Source organism: Rutidosis leptorrhynchoides, chromosome 7, assembly GCF_046630445.1.
Source record: "Rutidosis leptorrhynchoides isolate AG116_Rl617_1_P2 chromosome 7, CSIRO_AGI_Rlap_v1, whole genome shotgun sequence".
NCBI lineage: Eukaryota > Viridiplantae > Streptophyta > Magnoliopsida > Asterales > Asteraceae > Rutidosis > Rutidosis leptorrhynchoides.
In genome coordinates this window covers 60,670,860-60,688,035 of record NC_092339.1, presented here as the reverse complement: position 1 = coordinate 60,688,035, position 17,176 = coordinate 60,670,860, and the positions used below count along the sequence as shown (strand labels likewise).

General features: G+C 32.1%; 1 protein-coding gene across 2 annotated transcripts; it reads right to left on the bottom strand.

The window, feature by feature from the left end:
* Positions 1-11,969: 11,969 nt before the first annotated feature.
* LOC139857447 (GPN-loop GTPase QQT2) lies at positions 11,970-16,075 on the bottom strand. Of its 2 annotated transcripts, none has more exons than XM_071846196.1 (7): positions 15,938-16,075; positions 15,437-15,526; positions 15,228-15,348; positions 14,669-14,895; positions 13,967-14,257; positions 13,370-13,575; positions 11,970-12,365 (listed from the first exon to the last, which is right to left on the bottom strand). In XM_071846196.1, exons 2-7 carry the CDS (start codon positions 15,524-15,526, stop codon positions 12,083-12,085), a joined length of 1,218 nt encoding a protein of 405 aa, XP_071702297.1. In that variant the 5' UTR covers positions 15,938-16,075; the 3' UTR covers positions 11,970-12,082. The 2 variants fall into 2 exon arrangements, with proteins under 2 accessions (XP_071702297.1, XP_071702298.1); XM_071846197.1 differs by having other exon boundaries at positions 15,437-15,536; positions 15,938-16,048.
* Between the last annotated feature and the right edge of the window lie 1,101 nt (positions 16,076-17,176).

The following is a 17,176-nucleotide window of genomic DNA, read 5'->3' as shown; positions in this document are numbered from 1 at the left end:
AAGGTTCCGACGATTTTGTTGTCTACTGCGATGCCTCGAAATAAGGGTTCGGTTGTGTTCTAATGCAACGCAAGAAGGTTATCGCTTATGCCTCCCGACAATTAAAGAAACATGAAGTTAATTACACCACACACGATTTGGAGTTAGGTGCTGTGGTATTCGCTCTGAAGATGTGGCGACATTATCTATACGGTACTAAGTTTACGATATTCACCGACCATAAGAGTCTTCAGCATGTCTTTAATCAGAAACAGCTAAACATGAGACAGAGACGATGGCTCGAATTGTTAAATGATTATGATTGTGAACTAAAGTATCATCCGGGAAAGGCAAATGTAGTTGCCGATGCTCTAAGTCGAAAGGACGAAGTTAGGCGTGTTCGTGCCTTGAATCTTAAGATCAAATCGAATCTCATCTCTCGAATCTGCGAAGTTCAAGTTGAAGCTATCAAACCTACACTTATCGAAGGAGAAGGACCTATAAATTTCGAAAACCAACTGCAAGTTAAGTCCAATGGTACAAGATACTTTGGTAATCGAATTTGGGTTCCTCGTTATGGTAATCTCCGTGAACTAGTCTTGGATGAAGCACATAAGACTAGGTATTCTATTCATCCCGGTTCTAGTAAAATGTATCAGGATGTGAAAGAGTTCTACTGGTGGCCCAACATGAAAGGCGACATTGCTACTTATGTGAGTAAGTGTCTTACTTGTTCGAAAGTCAAAGCCGAGCACCAAAAGCCTTCTGGCCTTCTAACTCAACCCGATATTCCACAGTGGAAGTGGGATGGTATAGCTATGGACTTTATCACAAAATTGCCTAAGACTGCAAATGGCAATGATACGATTTGGGTCATAGTTGATCGTCTCACTAAGTCTGCACATTTCATACCAATCAAAGAGACTGACAGAATGGAAAAGTTAGCTCGACTCTATGTTAAAGAGATTGTTACTCGTCATGGTGTCCCTACTTCTATTATCTCGGATCGCGATAGTCGATTTACTTCCAATTTCTGGAAATCCTTGCAAGCGTCTCTTGGAACTCGACTCGACATGAGTACAGCTTATCATCCGCAAACGGATGGTCAAAGTGAACGAACTATCCAAACTTTGGAGGATATGCTACGAGCATGTGTTATCGATTTCGGTAAAGGGTGGGATAAACACCTACCTTTAGTCGAGTTTTCTTACAACAACAGCTATCACTCTAGTATTAAAGTTGCACCATTCGAAGCTTTATACGGTCGCAAATGTAGATCTCCGTTGTGTTGGGATGAACTCGAGGACAGACAATTAACTGGTCCTGAACTTATTCATGAAACTTCCGAAAAGATCGTGCAAATCAAGAAGCGTTTAGAAACCGCTCGTAGTCGACAAAAGAGTTATGCCGACCCTCACCGAAAACCGTTAGAATTCCAAGTTGGAGATAACGTTATGTTAAAAGTTTCTCCTTGGAAAGGTGTTATCCGCTTCGGTAAACGAAATAAACTCAGTCCGCGTTATGTTGGACCTTTCAAAGTTATTCAAAGAATCGGTCCCGTTGCGTATCGATTAGAACTTCCAGCTGAACTAAGTCAAGTACATGATGTGTTTCATATCTCAAATCTGAAAAAGTGTCTCGCCGAAGATACTCTTGTTATTCCTTTGGATGATATCCGCATTGATGAGCAAATGCACTTTGTCGAAGAACCTATAGAGATTATGAAAGAAGAGGTCAAACAGACTCGTAAGAGCAACATACCTATTGTTAAAGTCCGTTGGAATTCGCGTAGAGGCCCCGAATATACCTGGGAACGCAAAGACCAAATGATACGAAAATACCCCCATCTCTTCCCAACTGTTGATGAAGTAGACGGGAACTCCACTTAAAACTTCGGGACGAAGTTTTCATTAACGGGGAGGTACTATAACGACCCTCATTTTTCCATCTATATAATGCCCGAACAAAAGATTTAAGTATAATGAATAAACTCTAAGTACTAATAAAAGGTCGTTATATACATACGAAATTAACGAACGTTAAACGAATAATAAATTTTATTCAACAACGTACGCGTAAGAATTTTTATAAAAAAAAATTTATGTCATAACATGATTACATATAAAATACTTATATTAATTTTGTATTTAGTTAATATATTATACAATTAATAAATACAAGTATATATAAATGTAGTAACATATATAAAACTAATAAAATTATAAAGTAATAATTTAATTAAATAAAAACCACATTTAGTAATTATAATTTTATAAATACCGAATATATATTTATATTTATAAAAATTCGTATTTAATAATTAAATAAAAATAGAAATTTAGTTAGTTAACATTTTTAGAACTATGAAATATATATATATATATATATATATATATATATTTTAAAAGTAGTATTTTTTTATATATAAACTAGATCTAGATCCACTTTTATTTATTTTATTCCTACTTTTAACTTTACTTTTATTTATTTATATTTTGAAATGGTGGCATGACTGGCCATAAATACTTTTAATTTTTTTACAAGACACTAGTTATTTTTTTATATAAACTTTTGTATTTTTTTATTTTCTCTTTACCAAAAATTGTAACTATAAATACCATAGCCTAGTTCACAAATTTTGTACACCAAAAACTTGAAGAATTCTCTCTCAAACCTCTGCAAAAATTATTTTTGTAAGTTCTCTATATTATTTTTATAGTTTTTATTTAGTTTTTATCATATTTTTGTGCTAGTTTTATGTTAAATACCAAATAAATACGAAATTAATTATAATAAATAATGTAAATACATGATAATTAGTATTAAGTATCCTAATGACTATAAAAATTATTTTTATGAATTATACATTCGAATTTATATTTATTAAAAATCAAAAACTGATTTTTTTTATATTTGGTATATATAGATATATAATAAATAAATAGTAAATGATTATATATATATGTTTTTACAATTTTCGCTTATCACATATGTTATACAAGTAATTATAAAAATTAATGTTTGATTTAATTGTCATTTTAATTAATTAATTTGTATTTTCTTTAGTTTTGCTACAGTAGCCGAAAACAGTGTTTTTAAAATAAAAAGAGAACTAAATGGTATAATATTTTTATGACTACAATAATTAATAGAAACTACTTTGGAACTATTAAGAAAGTTATAAAAATTATTTTTTTGAATTAATGAATATATATTTCTAGTTAATTTCGAATTTAAACTAATAACAATACAAAAGTTGAATTAAATAGTTAAACTATTAATATAATTATACAAATAATTTTTCTAAGCTTAATATACTAATATAAGCTCACGAAAATTATTGGTTGAATTAATTTAGTTGATTTAATAATTATTACTTTATAAACTTTGATTTATTGCAAACCGAAAAAGAAATTAGCAATAAATACTTTTACACCATAACAAAAATTTATAAAATTTTCCTAAGTTTATTTTGATCAGTAGAACCTAAGAAAAATATAAGATGTGGTGTTAAACTTGTTTACCTATTTATTTTCATTTTAACTATTAAAACAATTATAAAAAGTAATATTTAATACACAAAACTTAATATTAATGTATAGAAAATTTTTATTATGTTTTATACAAGTTACTTACTGTTATGAAATCAATAAAACACTTGTTAGCATCATTAGATAATTATTGGTGCTTATATTGATCTAAAACATAATTTAAACTATATATATATATATATATATATATATATATATATGTATGTATCCTTTCATATATATAATATATATATATATTAAACACTTATAAGTAAAGTATATAAAGTGTTGTATTTCTATACGCACCTAAAAACGTATTGGAACGGTATATTAGATGGGTATAGATCTTGATCTTTCTCGAGTGGATGGACGCTCGAAAGTCTAGGCGGAGAGTTTGGATTACCGAGTTAAAGGATCCTGTGGCTCAGAAACCTATGACCTGAAAAGGCCATTTTAAATTGAAAGTGTTAGATTGGAAGCTTGTCTAGTATGAAAAGCCTTTCCAAAACGATAAACCTTCTTTAAACTTACTATAAAAGAAAATACTTACACTTATCATAATACGGGCAAAACATCTAAACTATTCTCAACTTATTCTTAGGTTGACTTCTCTGTGCTTCGATCATCCATACTTTCTCTTTAAGGAATACTTTCACTCACCGAATTACTAAGGTGACTTTCATAGCCCCACTCTTATTGCTATAGCACTTTTTATACTTACTGGGGTGAGACACATGCTGCTTTTATACTTTAAACAACTTAGACACAAGTACGAACCTAAACTGTACTATGACTAGCTTATGCTACTAAGACCCTACAGTGATATTTTTTAACTGCTTTCAGGATAAGGCATTCTTAATTATTGGGGGTAGGCCTATCGGGAGTAACGTCCCCGATACATTTGACCGCGATGTCTTTGTATTACTTAATAATGATTTAAACATGGTGATAAGGTACTGCCAACTTATCATCGGGGCAACAAAACAAACGTTTAGTCTAAAATATCACGAATCAGTACTACTTTTGGATCTGTATGATCTACTTTTATAACAAATCTTGTGGTCTAAGAACAAACGGTCAATCATATTTGTTAAACCTATGAATTTCACTCAACCTTTTTGGTTGACACTTTTAGCATGTTTGTCTCAGGTACTGAATGATCAGGACCTCTATATCTACTGCTTATGTGATGACTTACTTGGCTAGGATCAAGACTTATCGCATATTTACTTTTCTGCATTTGAACAATTTATAATTCTTGTAACGACATTATTAATCCTTCCGCTGCAAAAATTTGGTTTTATTCATATAGTATTTGTTCTCATATTATAATATGTTGGTTTATTTGATATTAGTAACGTTTCTTCCAGACCCTATTGGGAGGACGTTACATCCCTAAACACTCGGAACCTGAGTGAACGTTTAAAACTTATTTGTGCTAGCTCCTTTGGCGTTGTTATTTCCGAAAATCACTTTACAATACCTTTCCAAAGTAACAAATTTTGTCACAGCTCCAACAAGTCAACTTCGACTTTTCGTTCGAAACAACCTTATTAACACCTTGATATATACGTGTGCTCTTTTATTGTTACCAGGGAACTTTTTATATTCCATCATATTACCAACAGACGTGCCAGCAACCTCGTTGCTCCTTGGCTTAAATCTCTTCGGCAAAACACTATATTGATCTATTGAAGTCTTATCATGAACTCATCCGCATCTTGTAACAAGAATTGCCATACCAATTACCGGGAATCAGCAAATCTGTATTGTGAATCTCGCAACATTTCCACATCAACAGTTATATGTATCCATATAACATTTATCTTTTAGAGCTATGATCTTCCATTCTGAAATTCTGAAAAGCACCCAGTCTACGAATTAATGCTCTGAATTTTGAAAAGTTGAATGAAGCAACAAAAAAACTGTAAATGACCTCAACAGCCAAAAGTTGATGGTAAAGAATTGTATGTTGGCAAAGCTCAGAAAAAGTTTGAAACTAAAAAACTGATTGAGTAAACTACGAAGGAGTCTCTGAACAAATCACAAGGACTAAACTTGTACATTAAGAATCCTGATGATTCTGTTTCTGATAAAATCTTTAGCGAATACCTTGCTTCTGACTCCAAACTTTTGAGGACAAATTTTCTTCACCATCCTTCGATATTAGAAATTCCAAGATATTATCGTATCTTTCATTATAAATATCCTCCATATTTCTGAAGATATTTTCATAACTATTCTTATCTGAAAATCATTAATCTCTTCGTGCTATCAGTGTTACATCATATAGAAACTGTTAGTTTCTATATTCTGTAAACTTTCGAGCTTAAAATATGAATGTTATTGAAGTAATGTTGGAAACTGATGCACGAGTTAGTATAATATAATGACACTTGATCAACGTGATTATATTACAGTAAGTCATGCTGAGTTTCTATTGGAACGTGATGATTCACAGATCATAACGTCATCATGTATCATGTTACACGACTCTTACATTCTACCTAATCTCTAAACATATCAAGAACATATTTTCTTGATAGTTCTATCTTTTCTCTTGAATTCTGGTAATTTAACCAATCAAGATCGTGCTATTACAATTTCTCTCTTAGAACATTAATTATGTTCATTTCGAAATTTACATCTACGTTTTCTGGACCATTATTTGCTTGATTTAAAATTGGGAAGATAAAACAAAAGCATGAAGCTTCAAAACATCAATGAGAGTATAAGTCACAGTAAATTGGAGAGAGTATTAACTGTGGATGACAATGATTATAGAAGACAGAAGCAGGGACTTTGAAATATAAGGGAGAATATAAATTCCGATAACAACACATAAATTACAAACCGTGGATATCAATGTTTATCGCAACATAAAGACGCGGGAGAATTAAAAATACTATAACCCCAAGGGTGAAGTAGAAGTAAACAGATTCCTCCGGTGGAAGTTGGAAAAGGAGAATGATTGTTGCGATAGTCAGGGTAAGGACAAATATCAGAACTGGATTAAGCATTTTCACAATCTTTTGAATTTGAGAAATTGAGTATAGAAGTGGTGAAAACTAATAGAACGAAAAAGGTAAATTTATAAGGGAAATATCAGACGTAGTAATCGGGACGGATCATCGCATTTAATTAAAGAGATCATAATTACCTTAAATCTCGAAGAATCAGATCTTATAGATTTTCAAGATTTTCTTTTGAATCCCTTGAATTCCGGAATTCAACCATGACTACGTCAAAAGTTATGACGAAACTTATTTTCTTCATTCCACTATTTTATGATAGCTTCACTTATACTCTTCGCGTAAGCGAATTGATTAATCCATATTACTCAATGATGATAAAACTTTATTAATTAACTCATATGTGTCATGAAAACATACTTATTGTCATCCATGACCATCCCACTCAAATTTCAGGGACGAAATTTCTTTAACGGGTAGGTACTGTGACGACCCGAAAATTTTCGACCAAATTTAAACTTAATCTTCATATGATTTCGATACGATAAGCAAAGTCTGTAATGTTGAGTCTCAAAATTTTGAACTATTTATATAGAATCATTTAACCATTGACTATTCTCGACGATTCACGAACTATTATGTGTAAATAAATATATAAATAAATAAATATATATATATACATATTAATTACTATAAATTAAAATATTATATGAGTTAATTAATTATGTAAATAAAATAATATATGATATTATTATTAAAATGAATCTATATAGGTAAGGTATATTGAATGTGTATTTATATGGTTTCGAATTTAATTAGTAAATGATAATAGTACTCGTTTGTCAGTCGATCGATATTAAGCAAGATAAATTCAAACTTAAATAATTTTAAAATAAACGGTGATCCGAAAATAAGTTCTACAAATTATAGACTTATTAAAAATGTATTTAGGAACTATTTATTGGATTTTAAAACTTTTTATATTTTACTTAGGGTTGGGAGTGAATAATTAATGTAATTTTTATTTAATAGTTAATGATCGAATTTTATACCATAATGATCAAAATAAATAAATATAGTAAATTTAAAAATGTGAGATTTTTCTATACACTTTTATCCGCCACTGATTTCGCACGATATATGGTCCGTGAAAACTGTCGGTAATATAATCCAAATAACCCGATGACTTTATTGTACTTAATTGAGATCACATGTTCTATTCTTAATTTATAATATAATTAGTAGGATTACTGTTTTCCTTGTTTTCCTTTTGATTCTTCTTGACACCAACATTATAATATGTATATACATAGTTATAAAATAGGTATATGTACCTATGAGCACACTTAATAATCTCTTACTCTTGTCACCTACTACTTGTTATTATTTCCTGTTGTGTTTGAGAATCCGTGATTTGAGCAGATAAGATGGAATATGTATTGTGTTTGTTTGATCAACTTTACAGCTATTCTAAATATATTTACACATAGATAGATAGTTATATAATATACATTATAATACATATACATATATTATTGCAATTGGAGACAGTTTCCTATCTCCTCTTTCTATCCATGTTAAACCAAACCTATTTCACCACTGTTATATAACTTTATCTATCTATATTTCTTCATCTATCTATATTGTAAACATATACATGTTTACCCATTTATACGAACACCAACTATCAATCTAATACTCGTTTGATCATCAATCCCACCATCCTCAAACACCGTTGGCTAACCACACCAAACCACCATCTTCTCAATCTTAAACCACCTACAATTACTTTCTCCTTCGACAACACTTACTGCAGCCGTCCTCCTGTTTCGAATCACCGAGAACCATTCGACCCAAACCATCATCATTATTAAACCTTCGAACCATAAACCATCAAATTGATCAACTCCCAAGACCCTCATTATCGATCAACCAAAATGACCATGTGACCACCTTCTTCTATTTATCACCACCGAAAACCATCATCCTTCAACACAACTTTTCTTCTTCTTCTAACTTTGAAATCAACACAACAACCGAACCCAACAACCCCATAATCCAAATGAACGACTTTCACCATCCATCTCTTCTCTCTCTCTCTCTCTCTCTCTCTCTCTATTTATCTCTATCTCTCTCCCTCTTCTGTGTTGTAAAGTGTCGCCAAACACCATCACTTCATCCATCATGCTTCCGTTGCACTTTGTTTCTGTTAAGAAGATGATGGGATGCTTTGATAGAAGAAAAATCACGCTATTACTGCAACTTTATTCTGTTTTTGTTCCAGCTAGCTATCACCATCAATTTCCCTTTATGCCTTACTGTGATTGTCGGTTTTAAAGGAAAAAGTGGACATGATAAAGACGTATTCCTTGGATCCCAGATTTCACGTACAGCAACTTCTTGTTTTAAATTAATCTATGCAGATACTGAATTGGGCTATAGATAAATGAACAAGTAACACTTGGGTCAACTAACTTAATTGTTGGGCTGTCTTTTTCTTTTTGTTTGGGCCGTGTTTTTGGGTCAAGAACCGACTAATATTGCTGTTGGAATACCTATAATGAGGTTTGATATCGTTAATGTTAATAAAAGACGATGATGATTATGATTCACAAAAAGATGGTGAAGGTGATGATAATAAATGATGATGATGAACAACCTGATTTATGTTGTGATGACGATGATGTAGATTTGATGGTGATCAAGATGATAAAGATAATGATGATAATATGCATAATAATAAAGAACGATGATAGATGATAGATTTTGTGATATTATGGCGGATGATTCAAATAATGATGATTAGGTTTGATAGTTAAGATGATTAGATGATTTGGTTTGTAGGATATGATGATGATGCGTAAGATAACGTGATGATGATAGAGAGATAAACGATGATGATAACCGCTGTTGTTACAAGATGATGATGATTGGTACGGGTATGTTGGTGATGATAATGAGGCATGAAGATGATGACGATTGTTGATGATGATGATGCTAATATGGAAGCAAGAAGTTCGGATTATATAGTTTCAGGTTAAGTTTAATTCAGAAATGTACTAGTGCTTGAATGGTTTGGTGTGGCGTTGAATAATCGAGAGGTCGCGGGTTCGAGTCCCGACGTGGGCAGCTTATTTTTTTAGCTTATTTTGAGGTAGTTACTTATTATTATTATTATTATTATTATTATTATTATTATTATTATTATTATTTTATTACCATTATTATTATTATTATTAATAACAAACAAATATTATTTACATAAAAATATAATTATTACGTATATCATAACCATATTATATACTATTATATTTTAGTACATTATATTATATATAAACATTAATGTATAATATATATAACTTGTTTTACTATTTTATATGTTTATTATATGTGTTAATATTATTTGATATATATATATTCGATATAGGTTCGTGAATCCGAGGCCAACCTTACACTTGTTCAATGATGTTATATGTATTTTTACTACGAAATACAGTATGGTGAGTTTCATTTACTCCCTTTTTAAATGTTTTTGCAATATATATTTTTGGGACTGAGAATACATGCGCTATTTTTATAACTGTTTTACGAAATAGACACAAGTAATTGAAACTACATTATATTGTTGAATGGATCGAAGCCGAATATGCCCCTTTTAGCTTGGTAGCCTAAGAATTAGGGAACAGACCCCCTAATTGACGCGAATCCTAAAGATAGATCTATTGGGCCCAACAAGCCCCATTCTGGAATTTGAAATGCTTTAGTACTTCGATTTTATCATGTCCAATGGGTGTCCCGGAATGATGGGGATATTCTATATGCATCTTGTTAATGTCGGTTACCAGGTGTTCAATCCATATGAATGATATTTTTGTCTCTATACATGGGACGTATATTTATGAGATCTGAATATGAAAATCTTGTGGTCTATTAAAATGATGAAAATGATCGTTTATGATAAACTAATGAACTCACCAACCTTTTGGTTGACACTTTAAAGCATGTTTATTCTCAGGTATGAAAGAAATCTTTCGCTGTGCATTTGCTCATATTAGAGATATTACTTGGAGTCATTTATGACATATTTCAAAAGACGTTGCATTCGAGTCGTCGAGTTCATCAAGATTATTACTAAGTCAATTATAGTTGGATATATTATGAAATAGTATGCATGCCGTCAACTTTCGATGTAAAGCAAGTTTGTCTTTTAAAAATGAATGCAATGTTTGTAAAATGTATCATATAGAGGTCAAGTACCTCGCGATGTAATCAACTATTGTGAATCGTTTGTAATCGATATGGACTTTGTCCAGATGGATTAGGACGGGTCACTACATCGACCCATTCCATTTTTAGGCTAATCTTGTTTATACTACACTACCGACCTGACGCGTTAAAGCATGCACAATGAATAAAATAAAAACTCTAAAAAGCATACACAATCAAGCTACAAGATGTAACCATGGACTGAAAGAAATGCTAAAGAAGCTAAAAAAACAAACGTGACCACCACACAAGAACATAAAGACATAAGCAACTAAACTATATCAAAGATCCATGATTAGCAGCTTTCTGAAGCTAAACAATCAATTAACGATTAGGAACATAAAGCAAGCTTTAGGACTAACCGAAGCTAAAGTGGCATTCAACAACCGACTATTGTAGTTTGTTGCTGCAGTTACTGCTTTCTGTGTATTTGTCACTTAACTTTGCAATCCTAAGAAGCTTTTCATATTCCCCTGCATCCCTTTTACGAACTGCTACTATTGTGTCTTGCCTAATTGCCATGGGCAACACCGAATAGCTCTCATAGTCTCTGCTCCCCAATCAAATTTATTCTTTTTCTAAATAGCATGATAATATTGTTAAAGCTCAATGTCAACAAAGAACATTCATATACCATTGCATACATATGTGAACTCAATGTGTTTCTGAAAATTAGACTTTGTCAGTGTACTGACTAACCGGCATACCTAGTAGAACAAAATATGTTCAAATCGGCAGCTCGGCAAGTTTATATAAATATGTTGAATTTAAACATGCAAGTCAAACACTTTAATGCAAGCCCGAAATTTTGCAGTGAGTGACTAGATTTTTCCAAAAATTAGGAAAAACAGCAAGAGCAAAAAGCAAAACAAACGCGATTCTCTGGTAACAGAATGCTTCAAACAAGACCCTGAACAGAACATACATATGGTTTCATCATTACTTGAGACGAACATATAACCAGTGACTAAAACAAGGCGTATTAAGGTCAAGCTATAAGAAGCCCAGTTCAGCCCCCATGTCTAACCTGAACCAGACTGCACTTATATCAGTTCTTAACATTTTTGGAGGGAGAATTTTATCATACGTAGCCGGTACCAGTACACTTTCAAATGGTCCCTAATCAATTTTTCAGTTAGTCAATATTGTTAGTAGATACGGCCCAAGATTGCACATTATATACATACTGACATAAAAAATAAGGAAGCCAACGAAAAACAAATCACCCACAATAAGCCTAAATAGTGAATACCAACTGCAATCTGGTTCCAAATACATGGCAACGTTTAAAAAAAAATTCAGTTAGCCCAACAGTTCAAGACACTTGCAAAACATTCAGAATTTGAAATTGGCAATCACTTCATCATCATCATCAATTCCACCTTCATCATCATCATCATCATCATCACTATACATTTCAATTTCTTCCTCTTCCTCTTCTTCTTCCTCTTCTTCATCTTCTTCCATTTTGTTTTTGCCATTGTCTTTTAAACCAGTAGTCAAAACAACAGTTCCACCCCCAGACTTCTCCATATCCTTCCTCAACTTATCCATGTTTTCTTTCCTGCGTTCTTCCTCTAAACGTTCTTTCTCTGCCCTTCTTTTATCCACCTCAGCTCTACAAATATAGCCACACACAAAACTTATAAGAACTTATATGAATAATGCATGCCAGGTTGTACGATCTTTATAAATTATAACCCTCAATTAAATTAATATGTTGTACTATAAAAATGAAATGACCATTAATAATCCAGGTGCTATTCCAGATAAAACGAGAAGTGGCACTTCTTAACAAAATTACTTACAAATGACAATATTGAGCTATAACTTATCACTATAAGGCAAGGCAGGCAAGCAGTGATAACTAAAAGACTTAACTAAACAGAGAACAGCTCAAATGGCATTTCAAAGATATTTAAATCAAGGTTGTAAAAGTCACGAGTCTGGGACAAGTAGGTCGGGACCTTGGAGGGACTGAGATGGGGACGAGTAGGACATAGACCAACGTTGACTTTTAGTAATAGATAAACTAAACACATAAATATATCAAACATAAAACATAAATATTTTAAAATTTTATATATGGCACAAAATCTAATTTAAAGAATAGAAATTTTTTGACCTAAATTTAACTTTAACCTACTGAGACTCGAATAAGCCCGACTTTGACAAACTTTTTGGCGTTGACGGAATTTTAAGGAGTTTTTGGCGAGTCGAGACGCGCTAATCTCCAAACCGACGCGTCGGCCGACCAAGCAGACTTTTACAACATCAATTTAAATACACACAACCTCCTGAATTAGTTTATCCAAGGAAAAAACAATGTTTTGTGATTGCATTTAGATAATTATAGTATTATTTAATGTTGTTGTATTTAAAATTATTGTTTCACGGAAATTTGAAAAAGGGGAGAGTTCTGTGTGTAAACCCAACCAGACCTGAATAATTTTGACCCGAATTACAAAAATACTCAGTTCGACGAACAGCTCACACCCGTATATTCCCAACCCTGGGAAAGGACTATCTAACACTCACACGTAACAGGATATGTGCATGTAGACAATGAATGATTCAACGCAAATTAGTATATAAAATGCATAGTAAATAAGTGGTCTATACTTGTAAGTTTTCATGTATTCTTCTGCACTTGCTTCAATAGCTTTAAAGAAGGCATCCATCCCAGCACCAGACACTGCTGAGACTCCAACAGCCCGTAGGTTCTTGTAGAATTCTTCAAGAGCAAGAGAAAGACTTCGAGTCAAAGTAGCTGGGTATGAGTTATCTGATTCTAACGCAGCATGAAACACCGTAAAATCTTTCATCCACTAGTTCAAAAGATAGAACAATAAAACATTTAAAAAAATCAGTTATTGACAGAAAGGATATATGCAATTTACTACAGATTAGTTTGCTGTATAACTATACAGTCAGCACACTACCCAAATCTGGGGGTGGCATGTTGAGCCCATTTATCTAAAATTGGGTTGATTAGGGTGATCTATTAAACCTTCTTCATTCCCTTTTTAAAAAGAAGTTGGGATTCCTTTGGTTAAAATAGTCTTTATAATCATATTTAGCGAAAAATCTATCATAATTACTAACAAACAAGAACAACGGGGGCATCGGTGATTGGTGGGTCAGGCTAACGCACCGAACCCACACACCCCTGTTTCCATCTCTATGAAAAAAAATGAACTTTTTAATAGTTTATATCACCTCCAGGGCAAATTGGTGTTGGGCTACATCCGTCTTGTTGAATACCAAAACCAACGGCAAACGCGTTTTATAAAGAATACTACAAGCATACAGCATGTTGCTCATGAAAGTATTTGGACTCTCAGCACGAGGTGTATCAACAACATAAGCAATCACAGTTGGAAACGTCGAAGCAAAGGCTTCAGTAATAATTGCTCCAGAGGCGGACCAAGTGAAGATCTCAATCTGACCAGGTGTGTCCACAAGAACGTAATCCAGTTCATCTGCTCGCTTCTCAATTACTTCTATCACCTAGCATTGAAACGTGATTACATATAACTTGACGAGCCCAAATAAGTGTATATATAAAAAAAAAGAAATCAATCCTTTACAAGCTACTCGAGGAATGAGGATTTCTATAAATGTCAATTTAGAAGCACCTGCATTGGGTCAAATGTGTAAATTTAACAAAAAAATGTTAAGTGTTTAAAGTCTCCCCCAACAGATACTTTAAATGCATACAGAAAACTTCCAAGATCATTATGGTAATAACAATAACAATACTTTTTGTATGTAAAACCTGTTTGACCCGTTACCCAACCCATCCATATTCAACCTCCTGAACAAAAAGAACCAACCTTTAGAACCTATTAGTGAGTATGCATGTGTATATAACTATACAAGGACACAAATTCTAAAAAGGAGTGAATAGTTCACCATTACCTCGTCAAATTTTGTGGCAAACAGGTTAAGCGATGTCAGTATTCCTCCATTGGGTCCGAGATTGAACTGTTTCATGACTTCCTTGTATCGAACAGTGTCTCTGATGTCAATATTGGCGCCAAACGGGAGAGTCATAACAGCAGGATCAAGATTCATCACGTAACCCCTTGTGTTGGAAGCTTGTGTATGACAAACAGTACGATGCATAAATGTTGTTTTCCCACTCCCTGCATATTATAAGAGATAAACGGTTAGCAATCAGCCAAAACATCGATAGTTTTTTACTTGCTTTCTCAGAATTGCTCTAAACCATCATTTTTAGAGATTTTAAAAAACCGATTAACACTTGCAAACTTTTAAACTAATTAAGCGACATATCAAATAGCATTTTCTGTTGCAACCTTGATAATAACTTCAGTAAGTATGCTGCATAAAAAATTTCATTCACAAATCCATAATTTAACAAAGAAAATTCTACACAGATAACTAAATGTTCTGCTTCAAATATTAAATATACGGATTACAAATATTTTCAAATCTTTAAAGGCTCAAATTATACCTGCCATTCCAACAACAATGATAATAACCGGTTTCTTCTTAAACCCTGTCGAAGAAGAAGGCTTGTCTATCTGAAGCTTCTCCATGGACTTTTCAATTTCATCTTTCGTTTCATCACTTGACTGTCAACATGTTGAAAAACGAAATAAGGTGCTGTTACATAGCTTCAGAAATCTAAGTAAACACGTTAAAATTAGACGGTATTTTTACTTTGACTACAGATGAATTACTGGATTCTGTTTGCATAGCTGACCCAGCTTCTTCCGATGCGTTAACGTTCGATTCTGAATCAATATCCATCTAAAACAGTCTTCACAAAATCAATTCAAACAGAAACAAAACTAAATAGTATCATAAATGTGTCAAAAATAAGTTCACTAAGCATCATATGAGACCAAGGAGCCGCTTCAATGCAATTATTGCTACATAACATTTCAACATTAAGATATTAAAATTCATGTCAAATAATTAACTATTAATTAACTATATACCTAATTGCAGACACGTGAATATATAAAATTAAATTACTACCGTGTTAATCTCGTGTATAAATAAGGAACAACAAAATTGAAAAAGCGAAAATAGTACAAGCAAAAGATATACTCCATAACAATTATCAAGTCAAAAAGGAAAAATCAGAAACCCTAGAAATGTAAACTTGTTAAACATCAATGTAAGCGGAAGATGAAATCCGTTAAACCAGAATCATACCGTAGCTGCAGTAGATACGATAATCAGAAAAACCTAATTACACGAGACTGCAGATACAGTTGTATTTATCGATTTCCAGTTACTAATTGTGACGAAAAATCGAAAGAATAAATAAAAACTGTAACAATTTCTTGAGTGAACCTTCGCTTATATGGCGCCCTTGAGCTGGAAGGGTTTTGATAAAAGATCGAACTGATATCGGCCTGTTAAGATAAACATAGGCCCAATAAGTTCATAGCAACAAACCAACTACGTAAAAGCCCAATTCAATAATCATCATTCATCATTCAATATATATATATATATATATATATATATATATATATATATATATATATATATATATATATATATATATATATATATATATATATATATATAATGTATATATATATAAATGTAAATAAAATCAATCAATCAATAATTTAATAATAATAATAATAATAATAATAATAATAATAATAATAATAATAATCATAACTAGAAAAAAGATCTTGAACGATGCGGCGTGACCTTTCGGGTTACGTATTAATATTTAACGTGGCGTTATGTATTTACAGAATAAAAAACGTGGTACGAGTGTTATGTATGAAAGATAGCTCGAAATACTTGTCGTTTTTTAAAAAAGCGTCTATTTCGCATATACCAAGTTGCGTTGTGTTCGTTAAATTATTTCTGGGTTACACGGTGATGGTGAAAGAATTTAACCCGCATCGAGATGGAAGATACGGACCAACAAAATTTTTGGTTGTGTTAGTTTATGTTTTTAAAATAGTTTAATAAGTTTACGGATTTTGTCCCTAAAGAAATTGAGAAATGAGGTAAGTTGAGGAGGAGAAATTGTATTTTTGAGAGTGGGGTGTCGTTTTTTGGTTGTCAAACGACCAAATCTTGGTCTTCTTTTAGTATTATAAGGAAAACGACCAAATCTTGGTCTTCTTTTAGTATTATAAGGAAATAATATCAATATAGTGATTATCACTTAAAGGTCCATTTTTTCTATCTTTTTTTACCTCAGGAATCGTAATTTTTTTTTGCCAATTTTTCCTTGCAAGGCGCAATGTGTAATGATCCTGAATTTTTCAACATTTATTTATTAATAATTATTATTAATACTTGTGTTTTATTGAATGTATTGTTTATATACATTTACATGCTACCATACATGACTTTAAATGCCCGAAACGTCTTTGTGACATACGTACATTACACGAATAATATTTTTAGAATATTATTTAC

Coding starts and splice junctions, on each gene's coding strand:
- LOC139857447 (XM_071846196.1), bottom strand. CDS start 15,526: ATGGATATTGATTCAGAATCGAACGTTAACGCATCGGAAGAAGCTGGG. Junction 14,896..15,227: donor CATTGTTGTTGGAATGGCAG/GTATAATTTGAG, acceptor TATAATATGCAG/GGAGTGGGAAAACAACATTT. Junction 14,258..14,668: donor TTGCCACAAAATTTGACGAG/GTAATGGTGAAC, acceptor TTTCAATGCTAG/GTGATAGAAGTAATTGAGAA.